At 46.5% G+C, this 23,104-nt stretch overlaps 1 protein-coding gene across 1 annotated transcript in view; it reads left to right on the top strand.

Moving 5' to 3' along the window:
• The first annotated feature begins 858 nt into the window (after positions 1 to 858).
• gucy1a2 (guanylate cyclase 1, soluble, alpha 2) overlaps positions 859 to 23,104 on the top strand; it is a 366,843-nt gene continuing 344,597 nt past the window's right edge. The window contains exon 1 of the mRNA XM_085999072.1: positions 859 to 1,328. Coding sequence (XP_085855198.1) covers positions 1,125 to 1,328 — 204 coding nt within the window. The 5' untranslated portion in view covers positions 859 to 1,124. The remainder of the gene's footprint in view (positions 1,329 to 23,104) is intronic.

Genomic DNA, 23,104 nt, shown 5'->3' with positions numbered 1-23,104 from the left:
TGCCCCCATACTGTTTAAGGAAGTTCTCCTGTACACACTTTCGGAATTCTCCCCCCCTCCGTGCCCTTTACTCTGGTTTCCCCAGTCTATATTAGGGTTTTAGAAAATTTCAGGATCAGATAAAAGCGACTCCTCTTTTTGGAATAATTCGCATCAGTAAGAAACTCAAAATCAGCACCGCTCCAAGCAAACATTACTCATTCGAATAAGCCCGACAATCAGCGAGTTTTAAATTCCCCTCGGAGTTACATTACTGCAGAAGTGGCTCCACACCAGAAATAAGTTAGTAAAATATTTCTCAAAACTCTTCGATGTGAGGTCACTTTTACAGTATGTGTCCACTTCAGCAAACGACATCCCGCCAAGATAAAAAGGGTCCGTTTCTAAGGGATGTGTAGCACATTCGCACGGATTTATTGCTACCATCAGGCACTTATTAACCCTTTCTACTATCTAGCTCTATAGGCGAGGCAGGCGACATTGTACCATTCCCTTTGCCTTTTGCTGTGCATATATAACATTTTATTATATGTAGTGCTATTGTTAAAGTCAACAAACCATGAAACTAAACTGCCCGCTTTCCCAACCTTACTGTAAAATATAACCTCCCTCTGTCTCCTTTGTACGGAGAGGTTATGCTTTACAGTAGAGTTGTTATTAAGAGCACATCAAACAATGATCTGTGTATTTAGGAGGAAACCAAGGGGTTAGTATTGGGCTGGATGTGAAAGGCTGGAATGGGTCGCGGGTCCCTGTGAGGGCTAATGCTGTGAGTGTGGTCCTTGGTATCTCGGTGTGATGTGGAAATATTTCCCAGGCTGGGCGGAGAGCAGGTCCCTCAGGACGTGTCACCGCGGCTTTTAAGGACAATTTGGGGCGACATTAAAGACGTCTGAAAACACGTGATCGCAAGAACCGTGAGCTTTAAAAACTGTTTGTTCTCAGGGAGACACAAAAGGAGAGAAAAGGGATTGTTTGGAGGGGCGAGAGCTGGGCGCTGAAGTGAAGGCACGCTGTCGGTGACTAATTTCCTGTGGCGATCGCAGCTATAAAGCGGAGCCGACGAGCAGAGCAGCAGTTTGGGGTTCGGCGCCTTTTCGGACTAATGTGCCGGATTGACCAGGATGTCTGAGAGGAAGATTTCATCCGAATCGTTCAGTTCCACCGGCTCGGATTACCCGGAGAGTCCCGAGGACGGGGGATGTCCATTTTCGCGGGTGTTGAATGGGAAGAGCTCAGTTTCAGGGAGCAGCACCAGGAACGCTGCTCGCAGGCGCGTTAATCTGGACTGTTTGGGCGAGAGCATCCGGAAACTTGTCTTTCCAACGGTAAAGAGACGAGAATTGCACCCCCTCTCCTCCCCTCATCCTTCCCGCTTTACACCCCACGCAGCCCCCCTTTCCGTGGCATTTTCATTCTCTTCACACTCGGGCACTCACAGCACTTAGTTCCGAGCCCCGCTCTGGTGCTTCAGTGGGCTTTGGGGTTTAGTATTGGCGTCTGTTTCTCTCCATTTTTGTTAATCATATGAATATGCTGGTGAAAAGTTTTAGACATTTTTATTAGTGACTATTGGGAATGCTGCACTCGCCACTTTATACAGCCAGGTCTTCTCCCTCTAGGATTAATCAAAGTCGGTGTGATATTTGGTAGTTCTTTTTAGAAATAGCGTCAGCCTGTGATCCTTAAAGAGGCTTCCAAGCGTCTCTTGCCAATCGAATGAATCCACGTATACGATTAACAGCACTGATAATACAAGAACCTAAAATACAATTCTGTGCAGCCTTAGGTTGATCACCCCGATGCTTTGAAGTTAATTCTGTGGAGGGAGACGTTCTTTTAAAGTCAGTGCCGTCGGTTGCAATCCATTCACCTTTAGGCTTTAAGTGTGTTGATGTAGCTATTGCTTTGGAGGACCATCCAACTTTTTTTTTAGCAACACCACATCTCAGCAAATGTTAGTTATTATTTCTGATACTTCGGCGATCACTCTGAAAGGCGATAATACCACTAGTAGTGGTTGCGCTAATTCGACCCAACAGCGTTGCTTTTTGACTGGCGATTGCCCTCATATTGGAGAACGCCGTCCTTTCCTCTTCTCTCACTTATTATTACAGGATATCATCAAAAGGAAACAACGTCCTTAAAAATATTTATCTCATAAACATACGCTGTAAAATATGAATAATATCCGTCACCTGACTACCTTTAAACCTCTGCAGCTACTTCCCAGCTGGTGCACTGTCCCCGAACGAATGGATTTTGTTTATTTCATCTAATTTATATTTTATTATTACCATATACTGCTATTGTTAAAGGGAAAATGAAATGGAACATGGTAAAAATGCAATAGTTACATCTCTGGATCGTATTAGAGATAGTAATTAACACAAAATATACCTTTCATGTTTTACATCATTATTTTCTAACTTTGGTTATCTTCCAAAAGCAATTTTATATCACTTGTATCAAAGACAGCTTTTTGAATTACTTTGAGTGAAATTAAATTATAAATTGTTAGTTCATTTCCGATCTTGTTTTGCTCCCAAATGTGAATTATTCAGAGGCCAGTGTGCATTCTTTATACTGTAGTTTAAAAAGTTGTAGGTATTGGGAATTGAGACCTGATACACCTAAAGCAAAATACTGTGGATGCTGGAAATCTGAAATAAAAACAGAAAATGCTGAAAATACTCAGCAGATCAGGCAGCATCTGTGGAGAGAGAAACTGAGTGACGGTCATCGACCTGAATCGTTAACTCTGTTTCTCTCTCCACAGAGTCTGCTTGACCTGCTGAGTATTTCCCATTGTCTGTTTTTAGACCTGATATACCTCTTTTGCATCGGTGGGAGGTGGGGGGAGTGCGTGACTGGTGGCAGAATTTAGATAATTCTTTTCCTCCAATTTTCACCCCTTTCCCCTGAAACTGCCGCATGTGCTGGGGTATAGTGACAAGATGCTGCCACTCTCTGGTACCTTGCCCAAGGGGCCATTTTTCTTGTCTGAGCCTGACCAGTGAGAGTCAGCAGACTATTTTAATATGGAGGGCATCACTCTGAGTACAATCCTGCTCGCAGTTGACTTCTATACACATGCTTTTGAGCCTGTGTCATTGGTTGGCAATGAGGAGCCTGGAGGTGCTGAAGCCAGTTGTAGCTCCCAGTGGCTGCCCTGGCTGAGATCAGCTAGCAGTACAGACTGGGGGATTGAACTTGGACCTTCCCGGTTTGTATGGCTCAGTATTAAACTGGCAGTATATTTACCAAATCAACTGTTGAAGAAACTAGATAATTATTTTTAATGATGCAAATATGTTTAGAAATGGGCAAGAACATCATATGTAAGTGGTGAGTAATTGTGTTAATTTAGTTAGTTAGGCTCCTATTGTATAACTTGGACCACTATGAGAGAAACAGACAAATCATCAAAAGTTTATAGTCAGACTGAGATATGCCAATGTCATTATTTATCTTTAGCATTCTTAATGTAAATATATACCTGGGCATCACTGTTTTAATAAAAATTGCAGAGTTTAAAAAGAGACATACATTTTTTTTTTGTTAACAATTCAAATGGTAGGGAATCTGCAGCATTCCTTATAAATTCTCTATCTGGCAATTTTATGAATTGAAAATCATCTAGTTACCTCATGCTACACGCATGGATTTAGATGCAGGAGCAGAGTAGCTAGTAACCAGACTATTACAGTCAAATTGAAATATAACTTTTGAAATACCAAACATAACAGGAAGTAATAGAAAGAAAATCACCCCTGAACAATCCCAATGTACTTTTGTATTTAACATTTTCGATGCCGATTTAAAAAAACACATTGATACTGATAACATAACTTCGAAGGAAAGGTAAACTGTAGTAACCTTCCTTCTATGGAGTTACTTCATTTTTCTTCCTTTTTTAACTCTCTATTTTCTTTCCTGGTAGTCCACTTTTCACCACATAGTTTTTTCCAGATAGGAGGGGGGTGGGTGGTGGTGAAAAGTGGACTACCAGGAAAGAAAATAGAGAGTTTTGTGTGTGTGTGTGTGTGGTTGGGGGGGGGGGGGGGGAGGGGAGGCAGGGTTGGGGGGGGAGGGGAGGCAGGGTTGGGGGGGAGGGGAGGCAGGGTTGGGGGGTGGGAGGGGAGGCAGGGTTGGGGGGAACGGGAGGCAGGGTTGGGGGGGGACGGGAGGCAGGGTTGGGGGGGACGGGAGGCAGGGTTGGGGGGGAGGCAGGGTTGGGTGGGGTGTAGCACAGTCTAGGCTGCAGAATTCTCCATGATTTCTATTGTTGCTTCTCTATGATAAATCAGCAGGAAATATGATTTAAGTGGGATGAAAAAAAGGGTAGGATGTGCTTGGCTGAGAATTTAAGAAACTCATCAAATGATATACACTTTAGGCAACACGTAGCCCTGAGACTAAATTCATAACCATTTCATTAGGAGTCGAATACCTTGAGTTGCTCTGCAAGTGACCCCTGGCGTAACTATTTTTGCACCGCTCGCGAAATTGACCAGACATTTTGCAGCGGCGCTAAACACTACCACCACAATCTCCTGTGCCCGCAGATCGTGACGTCAGTCGAGTATGCAATGCCCGGTAGCACCCTGGATTGGATATTGAGTGGTGCCCCCTGCCTTTCTGCATGCCGCTAGCAATGACAGATTGAGGGGAACGTTTTGCAGTCGGGAAGGGACTGGGGGAGTGCTATTTAAAGGCGATCGCTTCCTGCCTTTTTTGTCGGTGACATTTTTGCACCACACATTCTGAGAGAGAGAGAGACTTCTGGAGAGATTGAACGCTGTGTGAAGGAGTTTTGGGTACTGAGCAGCACTTTGCAGAATCATTTTGATTTGACCTTCCTTGCATCGATTTAGAAGAGACTGTGGGGGCTGCACTCTGAGCTCTTTCCCTGGGTCTCTCCATTGTTCTTTCCAGCAGATTTGATGTACCGGTCTCTCCAGGCTGAAATTCAAGGCTGCAATGAGCAGGGTGTGGATAGAGAGCAAGATTAACCCTTCCCTTTAAGAACTGGCCAGTGCCAGTGTGTCTGTGTTCCATTGCTGACTGACATCACATGAGCTTTGCCAGCGCTCTGAGTTAACGCTTTAAGAGAGGTGTGTAGCGCCTGATTTAGCGCTCCAATCACCTCCAGAGGCGATAGAAGCCAAGTTTGCAGTCGAAGGCGATAATTTGCGCCAGGTGCTAAACTTTGCGCCCGGCCGATAATTGCGGCTCAAACGGGGCGATACTGAATTTTTCCCCCCTGTAGTCTTAATACTGTCATAGAGTCATAGGCTGGATTTTGATACTGGAGGTGTGTAGGAGGCGGGACTACAACTTTTGGGGTTGTAGTCCTGCCTCCATCGAGTTGTGGCCAACCCACTTGATTTTCACTTCATTGACCTTGTTGAGCCCACCCAGAGGGCTGAGCAGGCCAATTAAGGGCCACCCGGCAACAGGTGACATCACAGATTGACATTTCATCTGTCAAGAGCTTTTGACAGATGAAATATCAGCTTTTGACAGCTCTTTGAAGCTGTCAAACACTGACAATCTGTACACTAAGTTAATTCCTTCCTCTCAGGCTGATTTAGAGATCTCTCCAGAACAGAAAGCTGAAGGCTGCAACTTTTGACAGCTCGCAGCCATTCTGCTTTCTGTGCCGGTGAGATGAGGGATTCCCGAGACCTGAAGGAAGGAAGGCTATAAAGGTAAGTAAAACTTATTTAAACACTTTACACACACCAAACACACTTACCTCTGCACTCATGCACACATCACTCACCTGAACACTGGACATCTCGAACCCTTCAAGCCCTTCAGCCCGACGGTCCGCCTCGCTAACTTGGCGTGGTTTGGAGCCGTCGGGAATCCCACACTTCAGGGATAAAAATAAGGATTAGGCTAAAAACTGCCTGTTAACTACCTGTTAACAGGCAGTTAATTGGCACTAATCCCCTTCCCACCTCGGGGAGGCGGGTCCCAGCACAGGTTGGGTATCCGCCTCCTTTGAAACTGGCATGGAGGTGGGTTGGGGGCGGGATGGGTTTGTGCTCCCCGATTTCGCGATTTTAACCCCCCACACGCCTCCAATCCCACCTCAACGGCCCAATGAAAATCGATCCCATAGAGTCATAGAGTTATACAGCACAGAAAGAGGCCCATCGTGTCCACGCCGGCCATCAAGCCCTGTCTATTCTAATCCCATTTTCCAGCACTTGGTCCGTAGCCTTGTATGCTATGGCGATTCAAGTGCTCATCTAAATGCTTGAATGTTGTGAGGGTTCCTGCCTCTACCACCCTTTCTAGCAGTGAGTTCCAGATTCCAACCACCCTCTGGGTGAAAAGTTTTTCCTCAAATCCCCTCTAAACCTCCTGCCCCTTACCTTGAAACTATGCCCCCTGGTTATTTACCCCTCTACTAAGGGGAAAAGTTCCTTTCTATCTACCCTATCTATGCCCCTCATAATTTTGTCCTATCACTTGCGCTATGGTTGCTCAGATAGCTCTGCCTCCTCATAGCATTCCCTTGCTTTACTCACAGGACAGTAAGAGAAGGAGACAAAAAGAGCTATAAATTGCACTCTGGCAACATCTGGGGGGCACATTCACATACCACATCTGGACAGGCAGTAAATGGAAACGTAAACATAAGGAGCAGCAAGTCTATCAAGAAACATGGGTCTAAGTGGCTCCTGGTGTACCATGAGTACAACTGAACTAAATCATACAAAAACAGGATAGTGTGATTATTTCAATAGCAAAATACTGCGGATGCTGGAAATCTGAAATAACAACAGAAAATGCTGGAAACACTCAGCAGGTCAGGCAGCATCGAGGAGAGAGAAACAGAGTTAATGTTTCGAGTCGGGGACCCTTCGTCAGATTAGTGTGATTATTTGATCAGTTAAGGATTAGCTGGTGTAATCTTGACAGTTTACAACTATTCTTGACTAAAACTATCCTTGCTCGAGCAGTCTGGAAGGTGACATTGGAATAGTTATATCAGAACATGTTAATAATATATGTCTGTTTTGTCTAATTCAGCTCCATGGTGGAGCTGGTCAGATGATATTTCCCTAATATTTGTTTAACTGAAACTGTTTGTATAGATTTTAGACAGTCAGCACTTACCAAGCATATGGTTTAAAGCACACTGTGGTCACATAGACAATAGATAATGCCTGTATCCCTTTTTAACTCCCTTACAACTGCACTTACGAAATCCTAACTCTCCAGCCTCTGGCCCTCCATTCATCATGACATTTCTGCACCTACCGATCTGCTCAGCCACACCCGCATCACCACCTTTGATGCCCTAGACCCTATTAAAACAATTACCCTCTCTCACTCTGGCCGTTCCCCCTGGTACGGCCCACATCTTCACTCCCTCAAGTCCAAGGGATGCAGACTTGAACGGATATGGTGGACAGCTGGTTTAGCCATTCATCGCCAGATCTGGCTGGACCACATAAAGCATTCTCGGGTGCTACTCTTGTCTGCCAAAATTTCTCACTATTCCAGGGTCATTCTGGAATGCAAAGATAACCCCCGGCTACTATTTTCTACTGCTAACCGTCTTCTTAAACCCCTCTCCCCCGTCTCCTCCACACTCGCCTCCAACAAGAAGTGCGAGGAGTTCATGGACTTCTTTGTCTCTAAGACTGAGACTATCCGATCAGCTGCCTCTGCCACTTCCCTTCCTTTCCCTAGCCCATCGGGCTAAACTTCCTCTAAGGTTCACCCCTGCCCTAGCCTTGAACTCGCATCTTTCTCCAGTTTCTCTCTGATCCCCCTTTTGACCTCTCCATGCTCATCCTGTCCATGAGAACAACTTCCTGCTCCCTCGACCCTATTCCCACTAAACTGTTGACCACCCAACTTCCTTTTCTGGTTCCCATGTTAGCCGAGATTGTTAACGGTTTGCTCTCCTCAGGTACTGTCCTCCTCTCCTTCAAATATGCCGTCATCACCCCTCTCCTCAAAAAAACAACCCTTGACCCCTCTGTCCTTGCAAACTACCGCCCCATCTCCAACCTCCCTTTCCTCTCCAAAGTCCTTGAACGTGTTGTCGCCTTCAAAATCTGTGCTCATCTTTCCCGGAACTCCATGTTTGAATCCCTCCAATCCAGTTTCCGCCCCTGCCACAGTACTGAAACGGCTCTCATCAAAGTCACAAATGACATCCTTTGTGACTGTGACAAAGGTAAACTATCCCTCCTCATGCTTCTCGACCTGTCTGCAGCCTTTGACATGGTTGACCACTCCATCCTTCTTCAACGCCTCTCCACCATCGTCCAGCTGGGTGGGACTGCACTCGCCTGGTTCCATTCTTATCTATCTAATCGTAACCAGAGAATCACCTGCAATGGCTTCTCTTCCCACTCCCACATCGTTACCTCTGGTGTCCCCCAAAGATCTATCCTTGGCTCTCTCCTATTTCTCATCTACATGTTGCCCCTTGGCGACACCATCCGAACACACGGCATCAGTTTCCACATGTATGCTGATGACACCCAGCTCTACCTCAGCAACACTTCTCTTGACCCTGCCACGGTCTCTAAATTGTCAGACTGCTTGTCTGACATCCAGTACTGGATGAGCAGAAATGTTCTCCAATTAAATATTGGGAAGACCGAAGCCATTGTTTTTGGTCCCCGCCACAAACTCCGTTCCCTAGCCACTGACTCCACCCCTCTCCCTAGCATCTGTCTGAGGCTGAACCACACCGTTCGCAACCTTGGCGTCATATTTGACCCTGAAATGAGCTTCCGACCACATATCCGTGGCATAACTAAGGACGCCTATTTCCACCTCCGTAACATCGCCCGTCTCCGCCCCTGCCTCAGCTCATCAGCTGCTGAAACCCTCATCCATTCCTTTGTCACCTCTAGCCTTGACTACAGGAAACTCTCGATTTACCGGCACCTAAATAACCAGAAATCTCTGTTAACCGGCAAAATTCAGGAGTAGGTTCAGGTAAGTTTTACTTCATATTAGTGGCCGTTCCTGGATCTGTGGCCGTGTAACCGGGGTTCCTGCACCTGCTGCTATGCAACAGGGATGCCTGGATCTGTGGCCGGGGTTCCTGCACCTGTTGCTATGCAACAGGGATGCCTGGATCTGTGGCTGTGTACGGGGCTCTTGTACCTTTTACTACACCTCTCTGTAATCCGGACTTTTTGATAAACCGGCACCACGCCGGTCCCGTCGGTGCCGGATAAAAAAGAGTTTCCTGTATTCCAATGCACACCTGGCTTGCCTCCCACATTCTACGTAAACTAGAGGTCATCCAAAACTTGGCTGCCAGTGTCCTAACTCGCACCAAGTCGCGTTCACCCATCACCCCTGTGCTCGCTGACCTACATTGGTTCCCAGTTAAGGAACAACTTGATTTCAAAATTCTCATTTTTGTTTTTAAATCCCTCCATGGCCTCGCCCCTCCCTATCTCTCTAATCTCCTTCAGCCCCACAACCCCCCCGAGATATCTGCGCTCCTCAAATTCTGCCCTCGTGAGCATCCCTGATTATAATCACTCAACCATCGGTGGCTGTGCCTTCTGTTGCCTAGGCCCTAAGCTCTGGAACTCCCTCCCTGAACCTCTCTTTCCTCCTTTACGATGCTCCTTAAAACCTACCTCTTTGACCAAGCTTTTGGTTATCTGCCCTAATTTCTTATGTGGCTCAGTGTCAATTCTTTTGTCTTATAACACTCCTGTGAATGCCTTGGGATGTTTTACCACGCTAAAGGTGCTATATAAATACAAGTTGTTGTAGTATTCATCTGTACCAGCATGTAATCTAAACATCATTAAGGGAAATATTGATGTTTATGCTTACATCACCTTTTGATTCTGTGTTTTCTGTTTTTGAACTGATGATAAGAAGGCAGAATGAGAGCTAATATTTCATGTAGAAATTCCCCTGCTGCGATATCATTAAGTTCTGCATCATTCCCATCATGAATGGAGTTGGTGAGCAGTGGGTAGCACTCCCTATTCATGATGTCAGTAAAGCAGAAGTAGGCAATGTCAACTGGGGAACATTCTACATAAAATGTCTGCTTACAGATTGCTTCTAACCAATACTTCTAAAGCATAAAACATGGCAACAAAAGAGGTGCAAGAAACAATATTAATGAATAATTTTTTTTACATGAGAATAATTTTAAATGAGTAGAAGACAATTTTTTTTTTAAACAAGCAACCGAGGAGATTTGCTGATGCCAGAAGCTAATAAACAGTACGTCTCATCACCATAACAGTTCCATCTCCAGAGAGTGTACCATTCAAAACTAGATCTGTATGAAAATCCTGAGCAATTGCAAATGCGAATTGAAGGTACCAGACATTTCATATGCTTTATTTGTTGATCTAGTAAAAGTGCTGAAAAGTGAGGTATTAAATAGAACAATCCTTAAAGACCTTGAGGCAAAGTGCTTTCCTGACACCGCTGTTACTGCTACCTTGAATCTTAGCAGATTTGGGTACTTCAGCTGAATTGCATTGATGTTTGCATTTGTGAGGTCTATTGCAAACTCACATTCTTTATCACGTGTATGGATTAAGCTGAAAACTAATGCTTTCCCTAATGTTAAAGGTGTATTTGGTTTTCCATTTGACGATTACTTTTTTTAGTTAGAGTGTAGATATTTTAATTATTAAGGAGGATGAGTTTTTCATTAAAACAACTTCTCAAATGAAAACACTTCATCAACAATAATTTGCATTTATATGGCACTATAAACATAGAAAAACGTCCCAAGACATTTTATAAAGTTGTAAAGAAGAACAGACATAAAGCCAAAACTGAAAAAATTAGGAGGGATGATCAAAAGCTTGGTCAAAATGAATGATCTTAAAGGAGGAGAGGGTGGTGGAGGGGTTTAGGTAGGACATTCCAGAATAGGACCTAGGTGGCTGTAGGCAAGGCAGCTGATGGGAGTGGGGGGAGTGGGGGTGAAGGGAGGGGGAGATGCACAGGAAGCTGGAGTCAAAAGATCAGAGAGTTTGAGGTGGGGGCATGATAGGGCTGTAGAAGGTTACAGAGATAGGGATGTTGAGGTATGGAGGGATTTAAACACAAGGATTCATTTTAAATCTGAGGCACTGGGTGACTGGGAGCAGTAACGGGTGAATGGAGCTTGGTGAAGGATAGGGTATGGGCAGGAAGTTTTGGATGAGCTTTATGGGAAGGTGGAAGATGAAGGGTAGCTAGGAAAGCATTGGAATAGTTGAGTCTGAGGGTGACAAAGATATGAATGAGGGTTTCAGCGGCAGATGGGCTGAGGTTGTTGCAGAGGCAGGCGCTATTACAGAGGTGGAAGAAGGTGGACTTTGCGATGGAGTGGACATGGAGTCAGAAACCCAGCTTGGGATTGAACAAGATAATGAGATTGCAAATGGTCTGGTTCAGCATGAGATAGTGGGCAGGGAGGGGGTTGGGGTGTGTGGCGAGGGTACTGAGTGTCTTCTACTGATTGGCTGACTAAGAATGGCATAAACAGTATGAGAGAGTATTTCTACTGGGACTCAAAGGGAATGGAGCACCAGAAAAGGGAATGATGGAGTTAAAAATCCAATTTAACTACCAAAGGATCCCATTTTATTATTGAAATAAGAATTTGAAATAAAATTGCCATTTCATTAGAGATGAAGGGGGAAGATTTGCTCTGTGCGTAATGCATAATGATATTTTAAGTCTGTTTATAAAGAACACGTTGATGATTTTGTTATACTTGGTGCAGAGAGCAAATCTTTCCCCAGATCAGTAAACTTTTTAGTATATAGGATAGATATAAGGGAATGCTGCTTGATGGAGTGACTAGTTATTTGAATTGATCTGTTTGCATTCTCAAGAAACCTGATAATAGTTGTCAGAATAGTCAAAGAAAAATTGTACTGTCTTTTGTGATCAGAAGATGAACAGATTAATGGGACAAGCCATTGATATTAATGTGGGGTGGAGTAGTAATGGAGAATTAGATATTACTAATTTTATCTTTGTGTTCTTTTTTCAATAATATGTGCTTTTCATCTTAAAACATTGGCCTGGATTTTGCAGGCGGTGGCATAACTACAGATTACGCTACCGGCATCTGAAAGGAATGTGCACTTACCTGGTGGATACCGTCCTTTGAGAACTTACTGGCAGACGCTGCGTAGTAGAGGGCAGCGTAGCGGCCCATGATCCCAGGGGCGCCCCGTGTGCAGGAGCGTACCTGGGATCATGTGGGCCGGTGCTCCAGTCAGCAAGCAAGAGGGGCTGGATTTTGCCAGCCTTGAGGAGGCGGGTTTGGAGGCAGGACTGCCGGGAAAATGGCATAATTTGGGGGCGGGTGCCCAACCCGCCTCCATGCCATCTTGCCAGGAGGCGGGTAGCCATCCCGCGCTGGGTCCTGTCTCCTTGGAGGCGGGAAGGGATTACAGCCACTTAACTGCCTGTTAACAGGTAGTTAACAAGCAGATAAGAGGATTATCCCCATTTTGCCCACACAAGTGCGGGCTTCCCGAAGACTCCGAAACCCAGCCAGGGTCACCGAGGCGAGCAGTGGGTCTGCGAGGGTCGGAGGGGTGCAAAAGTGCACTGTGAAGGTAAGTGATGGGTGCAAGTGTGGAGAGGTGAGTATGTGAGGTAAGTGGAAAGTGTTAGGAAAAGTTTACTTACCTTTCTTTCTTCCTGCAGGCTTCAAGAGTTGGGTATGTGGAGAGTCTCGCACCTCCGTGGCAGAGATGACAGGATGGCCGTTGCATTCTCCAATGCAACAACCATCTAATTTCTGCAAAAGAAAGAGGTTTGATGAGGTCTTGAATTCAAGAACTCATCAAACTACAGAGAATGTCAGTGTTTGACAGCTTCACAGAGCTGTCAAACGATGACAATTCATCTGTCAAAAATTTTTGACAGATGCAACGTCATACGCTGACATTCTCTGTAACTGGCTTTCCCTTAATGGGCCTGCTAAGCCCGCTGGGCCGGCTTAACAAGGTCAATCAAGGGAAAATAGCGTGGGTTGGAGGCGGGACTGAAACCCGACAAGTGGGAGTCCCGCCTCCAAAAGCACCCCATTGTCAAAATCCAGCCCGAGGTTTCTCATTATTTATAACATGGATGTTTATGCAAATTAAATTGCGGCAGGCTCTAGTAATGAGGATTTGTCTTTTTCCTTTCATCCACTTTCTGTACGGATTTTTTTTCAGCTCATGCTCCACAACGATGCAAAAATAAATAAAATCCTCAATGTAACAACCCCTTCCTCCGAACTTTTTATGGACAAAATCCATAATTTCCAAAATTTCCGGCTACCTATAGCTTGTAAAATTACTTAAATTTGTCAGGAAGTATCCCCTTACGCTGTGCAAGCAGGCCCTGTGCCTGTTTGCACAGCCGTAAAACTTTCAAGTGCAATTGTTGGGAAGTTGGTGGGAAATTAGCCCAACTCTGTGCCAACAATGAGTATTTCTCCATCGGTGCGGATCATCTGTCAAGCCGGAACTTGACAGATCGCAAGTTCGGGATTTAGCGCACAGAAATCCTGAACCTGCTGCCCATGTCAAAGGCGGTATGATTCAGATTCAGATTCAGATTCAGATTAGATTTATTTGCCATTGTCAGCTATACATACAGCGCCGCGTTCAGAGTCAATACAATGGCTTCCCGTGGTAGTGGGAGCACGATGTCCCTCAGCCGCTCCGTCCTCCTCTTCACCGCGGCCTCCTCCTCACTGTTGTCGGCTCCACGTGTGGTGGCCTGCTTCTCCCGCTCTGGCCACCATGCCCGACTCGCTGAGCACCTCGCTCCGGTTGCGGGAGAGCGATCTCAGCACCGGACCGTCACGGCCGCCATCTTGACTGGGTACTGTGAGAGTATGCCGTCATCCCCACCGCAAATTCTGGCCCATTGTGTTTAATATTGTATCTGATGAATTATGATTTGTATAATATGTTTAGAATATCTGTTCTTACTCTTACTCTTTCTGCTTTGAGTAGAGATGCTTGGAATGTCACTGACTGATTGGTTCAATCCATAATTATCTTGTCTCAATAATGTAAGAAACTGAGAAAATTCAAGAATGGGGAGGAGGAAAATAATTATTGAATAGGCAGCTGCACTTCAACATTGTGTCACTGTGAATGGAGTTTAGCTTCGCACCAGTTGAAAATATGTAGTAAAGCTACTTGTGAGTTTGTGTTTCAACTTTATGTGTGGGACAGCCTTGAGGGTATAAGGAACGATTCTGCAACTTGCTGCTCCCAGTGAGGGGGTGGTGCTTGCAGGAGTGTATCAGAAAATCATGGCTCCACACTCAATTTCCCCAAATGTGCTCCCAAGAGCACCGATCACGGTATTAGCCCAACGGTCTCTCACTGCTTAGAGTTCACACCAGCTGCAGCATAGCTGCAGAGTTAGCTATCGAAACTTCAGAGTCCCCACTAGGTAACCTCCTGTACACTGCCTTTGCATTTTTAATGTTAGTAAAAAGCCAGCAGGACAGCTGACTACTGAGATTGAAAATGTTTTGCGCATTTGGCTGTTGGTGAGCAGAACTCTGCTTTTGCAAGATTTGAGAGTGGTCTGGAGCTGGTGGTATCAGTTGGTGCTGCTGAATTGCACTACACTAGAAACAGGTACCATTCTCACTGCTTCTGAAGTATAGTCACTGTTGTAATGTATGAAATGCGGCAGCCAATTTGCACACAAATGTAAGAAATCACACAACACCAGGTTATAGTCCAGCAGCTTTATTTGAAATCACAAGCTTTCGGAGCGCTGCTCCTTCTTCAGGTGAAGTGGAGAAATGCATAAAGACACAGCTTATATAGTCAGAGAATCATGTCAGATGTTTACAGGTAACCTTTCCAACTGCCATTTATCGCACCTCGGCAGAGAGATAATCACAGCAGTCAAAGGTGTGAATGGTGTCCAAACAGGTCAGTCAGGGAAACATTACATCAAAGAACAATGAGGTGGGGTCACAAGGGGTCAAATATTGCAGATGCTGGGGTCTGTATGAAAAACAAAAAAACAGACAAAAAACATTTGCACACAGAAATGTCCCACAAACAGCAATGTGATAATGACTAGATAATCTGTTTTAGTGATAATGGCCCAGAAATTCGCGTCAGGGGCTTCCCGTGGGTGCAAGCCCCCGACCTACACTTACCTAGCGCGCCGGCAGTTGAGGCCTGGGCCTGCGTGGATTTCCTGTCTGTGGTCCGGTTCAGCTCCCGGCACGCTGTGCTTGCGTGATCCAGCGGCGTACTTAGTGCGATGCGTCGGCTGGGATCATGTGAGCACTGGGCAACCAATCGGAGGAGGGAAAAGTCCATTCGTGAGTTTGACAGAAAGAACTGTCAAACTCATGAAAACTCCGGGCGCCCAAACAGTACTTAACCTTAAAATAAATTTGAAAAAAAATCACACTATTTAAATCAACTATAAATAACATTAAATAACTATTTTAAACAATAATTTAAATTTTTGAAAAAAATAATTTTATAAAAAATCGGGGCTAAAAATACACTTACCTTACTGTAAAGTATTTAAAAATAATAAACCTGTGGAAAAATGTTCTAATTTTAATTAATTGACCACTTACCTGTTAAAATTAAGTCCTTACGTCTGCTTTTTAGATGTGTAAAAAGTAGAGGCCTTCACGCACGGGCAAACCTGTAAAAAAAAAAGGAGGTTCAACGTGCACGCGCAGACTCCTGCGCACACGCGTTCAACCTCTGAACCCCTTGGTTCAGAGGATCGGAAATGCCGGTTTCCCGCGCATGCAAGAAACCGGCACTTCCATCGGGTCCACGCGTGAGTACTCCATCCGTACTCACGCGTTGGGACCCGAATTTCTGGGCCGTTGTTTGAGCGATAAATATTGGCCAGGACACTAGGAAAACTTCCCTGCTCTTCTTTGAAATGGTGCCATGGGATACACTGGGCTGGATTTTGTCAGTGGGGGCAGGCTGGGGTGTGTCAGGTGGAACTCACGTCAGGACCCCGACTCCTAAGTGAAGTCTTGAAAAAGTGCGATTTTCCCCTAATTGGCCAATTGATTTCCTGCATGTGGGAACCACTGGCCTAATGAGTCTTTTCATACAGAAAGTCACCTCCGATGACGTCATCAATGCTGTTGGATTTAAGGCCTGCAAGCAGCCTTGATTCTTCTGGAGACTGCAAAGGCTCTGCAATTTATATGAAGGAGTTGAATTGTGGAAAATGTCAACGATCAAGCAAAAGTGTGCTCCTCGATTTGATGAGCCCTCCCTCCAAGCTCTGGTGCACGGAGCCAGCTGCAATAAGGAGGTGCTGTTCCCTTCCTCAGGGAGAAAAAAGCCACCCCAGCAGACAAAAGCTGTATGGCTACAAGTGGATCAGGAGGTCAACTCCATTTCACTGAGCCGCAGAACCTGGCTGCAATGCAGGAAGAGGTTTCATGACCTTCTCCGCACAGGAAAAGTGAGTATGGCTTTCCCATCACCCTCAATCTGACCCCCATTGCCTCTCCTCACCAGCACTCTGCTTTGCCAACCTCTTCCTCCACATACCACTTGACACTTACATCCCTGCACCCTTACCCATCCCCTCTCTCTCTATGGTCACATTCACTTAACTATTCGACCATGCAGCCCTCACACTCCCTATCACTGTGATGCTATGACAACAACAACTTTCAACACACAGGAAGGGTCCTTTGTATCTGTTATATCCGTGTATCTTAATGTTGTGTCCTTCAATAATCAGACAAAGACTGCAGGGAACGATCAACAGGTGTTTACTGAATGAGGGTTCAAACTGCAACTGACTGTACAGATCACTACTCAGGGTTTATATACAGGTGTGGTCACTGCCGGTACTACAGGATACAGGAGCTGTAAAAAGTAGTTCTCCCCCTTAAAGGTACATACATTACAATTCCTCCCCTTTTAGATTAACAGTACCATAACACTCATTTAACAATTAAACATCAAACTAATTACAATTAACACTTTTAACATGCAACATTAACTGAAAATAGTCTATTTATAAATTCAGTCTTTGGGGAGGCTTCCTGATTCTTTCTGGATAACGCCTTTCCCGAGGGTCTCGCTCTTGGTGCGGAGGCGATTCTAACACCCTGTTGTCAGTTGATTCATCAGCTTCCAATGCTATTGTTTCTGAGGTAGATGCGACCTGTACGTCGGGTTCCTCACCAGGTATGTATGGCCGAGACATGGGGTTGACTCGTTCCTGTGACTCTAGGATCTGGTCAGCATGGCGTCTCACAATGTTCTCCCCAACATCCACTGTGTACATTAGTGGCCCCTGCCGTGTGCATATCGTTCCTGGTTGCCATTTCTCTGTTCAGTAGTCGCGGGCCAAGACTGGTTGCCCTACATTGAAGCTCCTTGTCGGCTTCTCATTGATGTGCTGGAATTGCTTACTCTCAACATCTCTTCGTACATTTGGTCTGAGCAAATCCAGACGAGATCTCAACCTTCGGTTAAAGAACATCATGGCCGGGGCCTGGTTGGTGACTGCATGTGTCGCATTTCTGTAGGCTACCAGGAAATTGTCCACCTTATGCTGCAGTGGAATGTCGTCATCACACATGGCCTTTACTGCTTTTTTAAAGGTTTGTACGAACCTCTCAGCCAATCCATTTGTGGCTGGATGATACGGGGCGGATGTGTAATGCCTTACCCCATTCCTTTTCATAAATCTTCGAAACTCTTTGGACACAAACTGTGGTCCGTTATCAGAGCAAATCTGCTCTGGCAAGCCGTTCCTGTCAAAAATGGTCCGTAGGACCGCAATAGTTTTCTCCGTGGTGGTGGAGGACATTTTGATCACCTCAGGCCATTTCGAGTGCGCATCCACAGCTATTAAAAACATTGAGTCCATGTATGGACCAGCAAAATCAATATGCACCCGTTGCCATGGAGATGAGGGCCACTCCCATGGGTGTAGAGGGGCATGTGGTGGTGCATTTTGGACCTTCTGGCATCCTGAGCAGCTCTTTGTCAGGTCCTCGATTTGCTGATCGATCCCCAGCCACCAAACATAAGCCCTAGCAAGGCTTTTCATTTTCACCCCTCCCAGATGACCTTCGTGAAGCTCATTGAGCACTCTCTCCCTTAACTTGGGTGGAATTACCACTCGGGATCCACACATCAAGGTCCCCTGACATACTGACAGCTGTTCTCTTCTGGATGAGAATGCTGGCAACAGTGAGTCGCCATGTGCTGGCCATCCCTTCACCGTCAAATCATATACCCGAGACAGTGTCGGGTCATTTCGGGTCTCCTTCTCTATATCAGCGTTAGTTACTGGCAAGCCTTCAATTATAGTCGAATGAAATATTTCGACAGGATCCACTGCTAGTGCTTCCTCCGCAGTAGGCAGTGGCAGGCGTGATAGCCCATCAGCGTTTCCATGCTGTTTCGTGCCCTTATACTCGATTTCATATTGGTGCACCCCTAGAAAAAGGGACCACCTTTGTAGCCGTTGCACAGTCATCACCGGAACGCCCTTCTTTGGATTAAAGATGGAGACAAGTGGTTGGTGGTCAGTCAGCAAGGTGAACTTCTGCCCGTGCAGATAGTGATTGAACTTTTTCACTCCCCACACTAGGCTGAGGGCCTCCCTGTCAATCTGGGCATAGTTATGCTCGGCTGAGGTTAGTGACCGAGACGCAAAGGCTACTGGCCTCTCCGAGCCGTCCGGGAATTTGTGCGACAGCACCGCTCCAATGCCATAGAGTGATGCATCACACGCCAACCGAATTGGTAGTGCTGGGTTGAAATGAGCCAACACCTCTTTTGATGTGATCAATGCTTTGCTCTTCTGGAAAGCTCATTTACATTCGTCATTCCACTTCCATGGTACCCCCGTTTGCAGTAGGGTGTTCAGTGGGTGTAGGACGGTAGACAAATTCGGCAAGAACTTATGGTAGTAGTTCACCAGCCCGAGGAACGACCTCAGTTGTGACACATTTTCCGGTGCTGGAGCCTTGACTACTGCCTCAATCTTTTCAGGGGACTTATGTAACCCCTCTTTATCAATAACGTGGCCACAATACGAGATCTGCTTCTGGAAAAACTCGCATTTGTGGCGATTAGCTCGGAGCCCATATTCCTTCAATCTAGTGAGCACCTGCTCCAGGTTGGCGAGGTGATCACTGTCATTTTCGCCCGTGACCAGGATGTCGTCCAAATAACACTGGGTCCCTGGAATCCCTTGCAGGACTTGTTCCATTGCCCTTTGCCAAATAGCCGGAGCTGATGCTACCCCGAACACCAGCCGGTTGTATTGGTAGAGACCTTTATGAGTGTTGATCGTGAGGTACTGTTTCGAGGCTTCTTCTACCTCCATTTGCAGGTACGCCTGGGCCAGATCAATCTTAGTGAAGCGTTTCCCTCCAGATAGCGAGGCGAAAATATCTTCAATCCGTGGAAGCGGATATTGTACAGTGTGAAGGACTGGGTTCACTGTCACCTTAAAGTCCCCACAGATGCGAACCTTCTTTGGTTCCCCAGGCGTATTACTCAACGACCTCTTCATTACAGGAGTGATGGGTGTAGCCCACTCGCTCCAGTCCACTTTGGACAGTACTCCTGAATGTTCCAAACCTTCCAGCTCTGTTTTGACGGCTGGGTGGATCGCATAAGGTACCGGTCTGGCCTTAAAAAACTTTGGGCTTGCATTTTCCTCTATTTTGATCGTTGCTGTTATGCCTTTTAGTGTTCCGAGTCCCTGCTGGAACACTTCTTGTGCGTCAGTTAGCATTTTTGACAGTCGTCCAGGTGTGACGGCGTCATCCTTTTTGGCATCTACAGTCAGTGCTTGTGGAATGCCAATCTAGCTGTATCTTCCGGATCCATTCACATCCTAGTAGTGGTGGTCCGCCATCTGGCAATACATATAGGTCCATTTTTGGTGTTTCCTTGCCGTTATATATAACGTTCACCCTTATTTTTCCTTTGGGGTAGACTTTTTGCCCCGTGTATGTCTTCAAGACAATCATTGTATCTCTCAAGGGTATATGTGAGAATAGCCGCTTGTAGTCCCTTCGGTTTATGACTGTTAGGGCAGATCCTGTGTCCAATTCCATTTTCACTTGGACTCCTGCTATCTTGAGCGTGACCCAGATAGTTTGGTGATCCTCCGTTTTGATCACCTTATGTAGTTTCAGACAACCCAGCTCCTTGCTTCCGGAGTCTGTATCACTCTTCTGTTCGTCTGAACTGCTCTCCATCACCTTATGTACCTTCTTGTACTTCTCCTGTGGAGATTTCTTGCTGCTGGTTTTCTTTCCCGACCTGCAGACTCTTGCTATGTTTCCTACTTTTCCACACTGTCTGCACACTTTGTCCTTGAACCAGCAATCGTTATGGTCGTGTGTTGTTCTGCCGCAGCGATAGCACTTCACTGTTCCATATGACATTTCATTTGTGCCATATTCTTGCGGTCTCCGTTGTATCTCTGCAGCGCCCCGTGCTGCTGCTTCGTGTGATACTGCAATGCTGAAAGCCTTGTCCAGCGTAAGATCCTTTTCTGATAGAAGCCGTTTCTGGGTTCCTTCACTTTGAAGCCCACACACAAACTTGTCCCTTAAAGTATCTGCTAGTCCCGTTCCAAACTGGCAGTGTTTCGATAGCTTGCGCAGTTCCGTTAAATACTCAGCATTACTTTCATCTTTATGCTGGTTCCTTTTGTGAAACTTAAATCTTTCTGCTATCAGCAGCGGTGTGGGGTTTAAGTGGTCCTGTAGGATTGACACTGTTTTCAAAATCCTTTTCCACTGGCTTCTCTGGGGTTACTAGGTTTCGCAGTAAGCCATACGTTTTTGCACCCATTGAATTCAACAATACCAGCGCTTTCTTGTCATCTGGTACTTCATTCGCCTTGCAGTATACTTCTATGCGTTCGACATATGTCGTCCAACCTTCGACTTCATTGTCGAACGCTGTGATACTGCCACTCTTCGGCATTTTTGGGTGTGGTTAGACTGGCTTAAAATGGCGTCTCCCGCGCTTTCCTTTCTTCCCCGCTGCGGCTTAAAATGGCGTCTCCTGCGCTGCTGCCAACGCCGCTCTCGGCGGTTCTCGTGGCAAATGGTGACGCCCTGTGGGTTTCGTGCACTGCTCCTGCACTGCTGCCAACGCCGCTCTCTGTGGTCCTCGTGGCAATGGCAGCACCTCGCGTTTTCCTGCGCGCCTCTCTCCCCCGTTGACGCTGCTCGGCCCTTGAACACCGGCTGCGCTCTGCTCTCTCTCGTCTCTCTCCCCGTTGACGCCGCTCGGTCCTGAACACCGGCTGCGCCCTGTGCGCTCTGCCCTCTCTCCTCCGTCGACGCTGCTCGGCCTTTTTCTGTGCCGCTCGGTCGGCTCTAGCCGCCGCTGTCCTGGAAGGGTCTGCGCAGTACCTGTTGTCAGTCCGTTTCGCTGGACCACCGTGACTGGAAAGCCAAGCCTGGCTCTCGACAGCCTCCCCTGCGATGCTCAAATCTCCGCTGGATGACTGGGCGGTTGCCCGTGGTCGACGCCCGTGCTTCTGGACTCGACCTCCTTCCACTGTTCTCCAGGAGCGAATCCCTGGGAGGTGATGCAGAGTTACAGGTAGGTTTGAATCTGCGTTGTCGCCAATGTTATATCCGTGTATCTTAATGTTGTGTCCTTCAATAATCAGACAAAGACTGCAGGGAACGATCAACAGGTGTTTACTGAATGAGGGTTCAAACTGCAACTGACTGTACAGATCACTACTCAGGGTTTATATACAGGTGTGGTCACTGCCGGTACTACAGGATACAGGAGCTGTAAAAAGTAGTTCTCCCCCTTAAAGGTACATACATTACATTATCCTTCTAAGCATCTATGTTATGGATTCTCTACACTCACTCCTTCATTCTCACTCAAACTCCACTTGTGTCCCTCATTGCAGGAAAAGAGAGCCCACAATAAGAGGGAAAGGGCGAGGAAAGGAGGAGCGCCACCCTCAGTAGCCCAGCTCACCCCCTGGGAGGAGGCAGCCCTGGAAATTGCTGGGATCGAGGAGGATACCCAAGTGGGGGATGGACAGATGGGTGCATCACAGCAAGCTGCTGACAGAATAGTTTGGAATCTCTCTCATTGACATAGCATGAGTGACTGATAATGATTCTGATGCTCTAACAGATTGACTTATGGTCATCTACAATATTCAATGTGCATGTAACCTTGGCCTCACATCTCTGACTCTTTCCTTTACTCCCCCACAGGACCATCAAAAGCCCCTGTCCCCACTATCCAGGAGGAACAGCCTGAGCCTCTAGGCTCCTCAGAGGAAGCTGCAACCTCTGAGGGCGCAGCGTCAGCAGAATTCAGTGCACCCAGCACCAGTGGAGAGGATGGCTACGTCCATGGAGGAGCTTAGTCACCAGGGTATTGAAAATATGGTCATTGTTCAGAATAGAATGACATCTCTTGAGGAGTGATGGTCAGCTATTGAGCAAACAAACCAGACCTTCATGCAAGTCCTCTGGAGTAGGACTTCCAGTGCAGAAACGGGTCCTCATGGCCCCCCTGCAGTGCAGCAAGGTGCTGTCAAGCCACTTGCTAGCTCTGAAGTGGGGCTGACCCATGAGAGGGATGTTGGTGGCAGACAACAAGGAAGTGAGGGCTTGTCTCCAAGCGCTCACACAACCATGCCACTGCAAAGTCCTCAGTTCAGAGCCCCACCAGAGTCCTCACCCAACTGAGATGGGCGTCTCAGCCCCTGCTCAGCCACAGGAGCAGCAGACTGTTGGCGAGCCCACACAGGTTCGCCACCCCAGAGGACTCCTGTCAAAGGCGTCAAGATAGGAGCAGCAAGAGAGTGAGCAAGGGACCTCCACATCTGCTGAAGCCACAGGGGAAGCACCACATAGGAGCATGCATAAGAGGAAGATAAAGCACAAGTAGTCACAAGGGTAGTCACTTGGGTGCTGTGTTGTTTTGTTTTTGGACCAGCCATCATTCTGATTGTATTATAAAGTGTTTTGATGGCAAAATGTTGAAGTTGTGGCCTGTGTCATTTCGCAAATGGGACTTTCACATAGAGGGCTTAGGGCGCCTTGCGATTGTTAGTATGGTGGTCATAG

The sequence above is a fragment of the Somniosus microcephalus genome, chromosome 10 (assembly GCF_052327205.1).
Source record: "Somniosus microcephalus isolate GS21.2 chromosome 10, FLI_Smic_1.0, whole genome shotgun sequence".
NCBI classification, from domain to species: Eukaryota; Metazoa; Chordata; class Chondrichthyes; order Squaliformes; family Somniosidae; genus Somniosus; species Somniosus microcephalus.
This window is presented reverse-complemented; position numbering and strand designations above follow the sequence as displayed.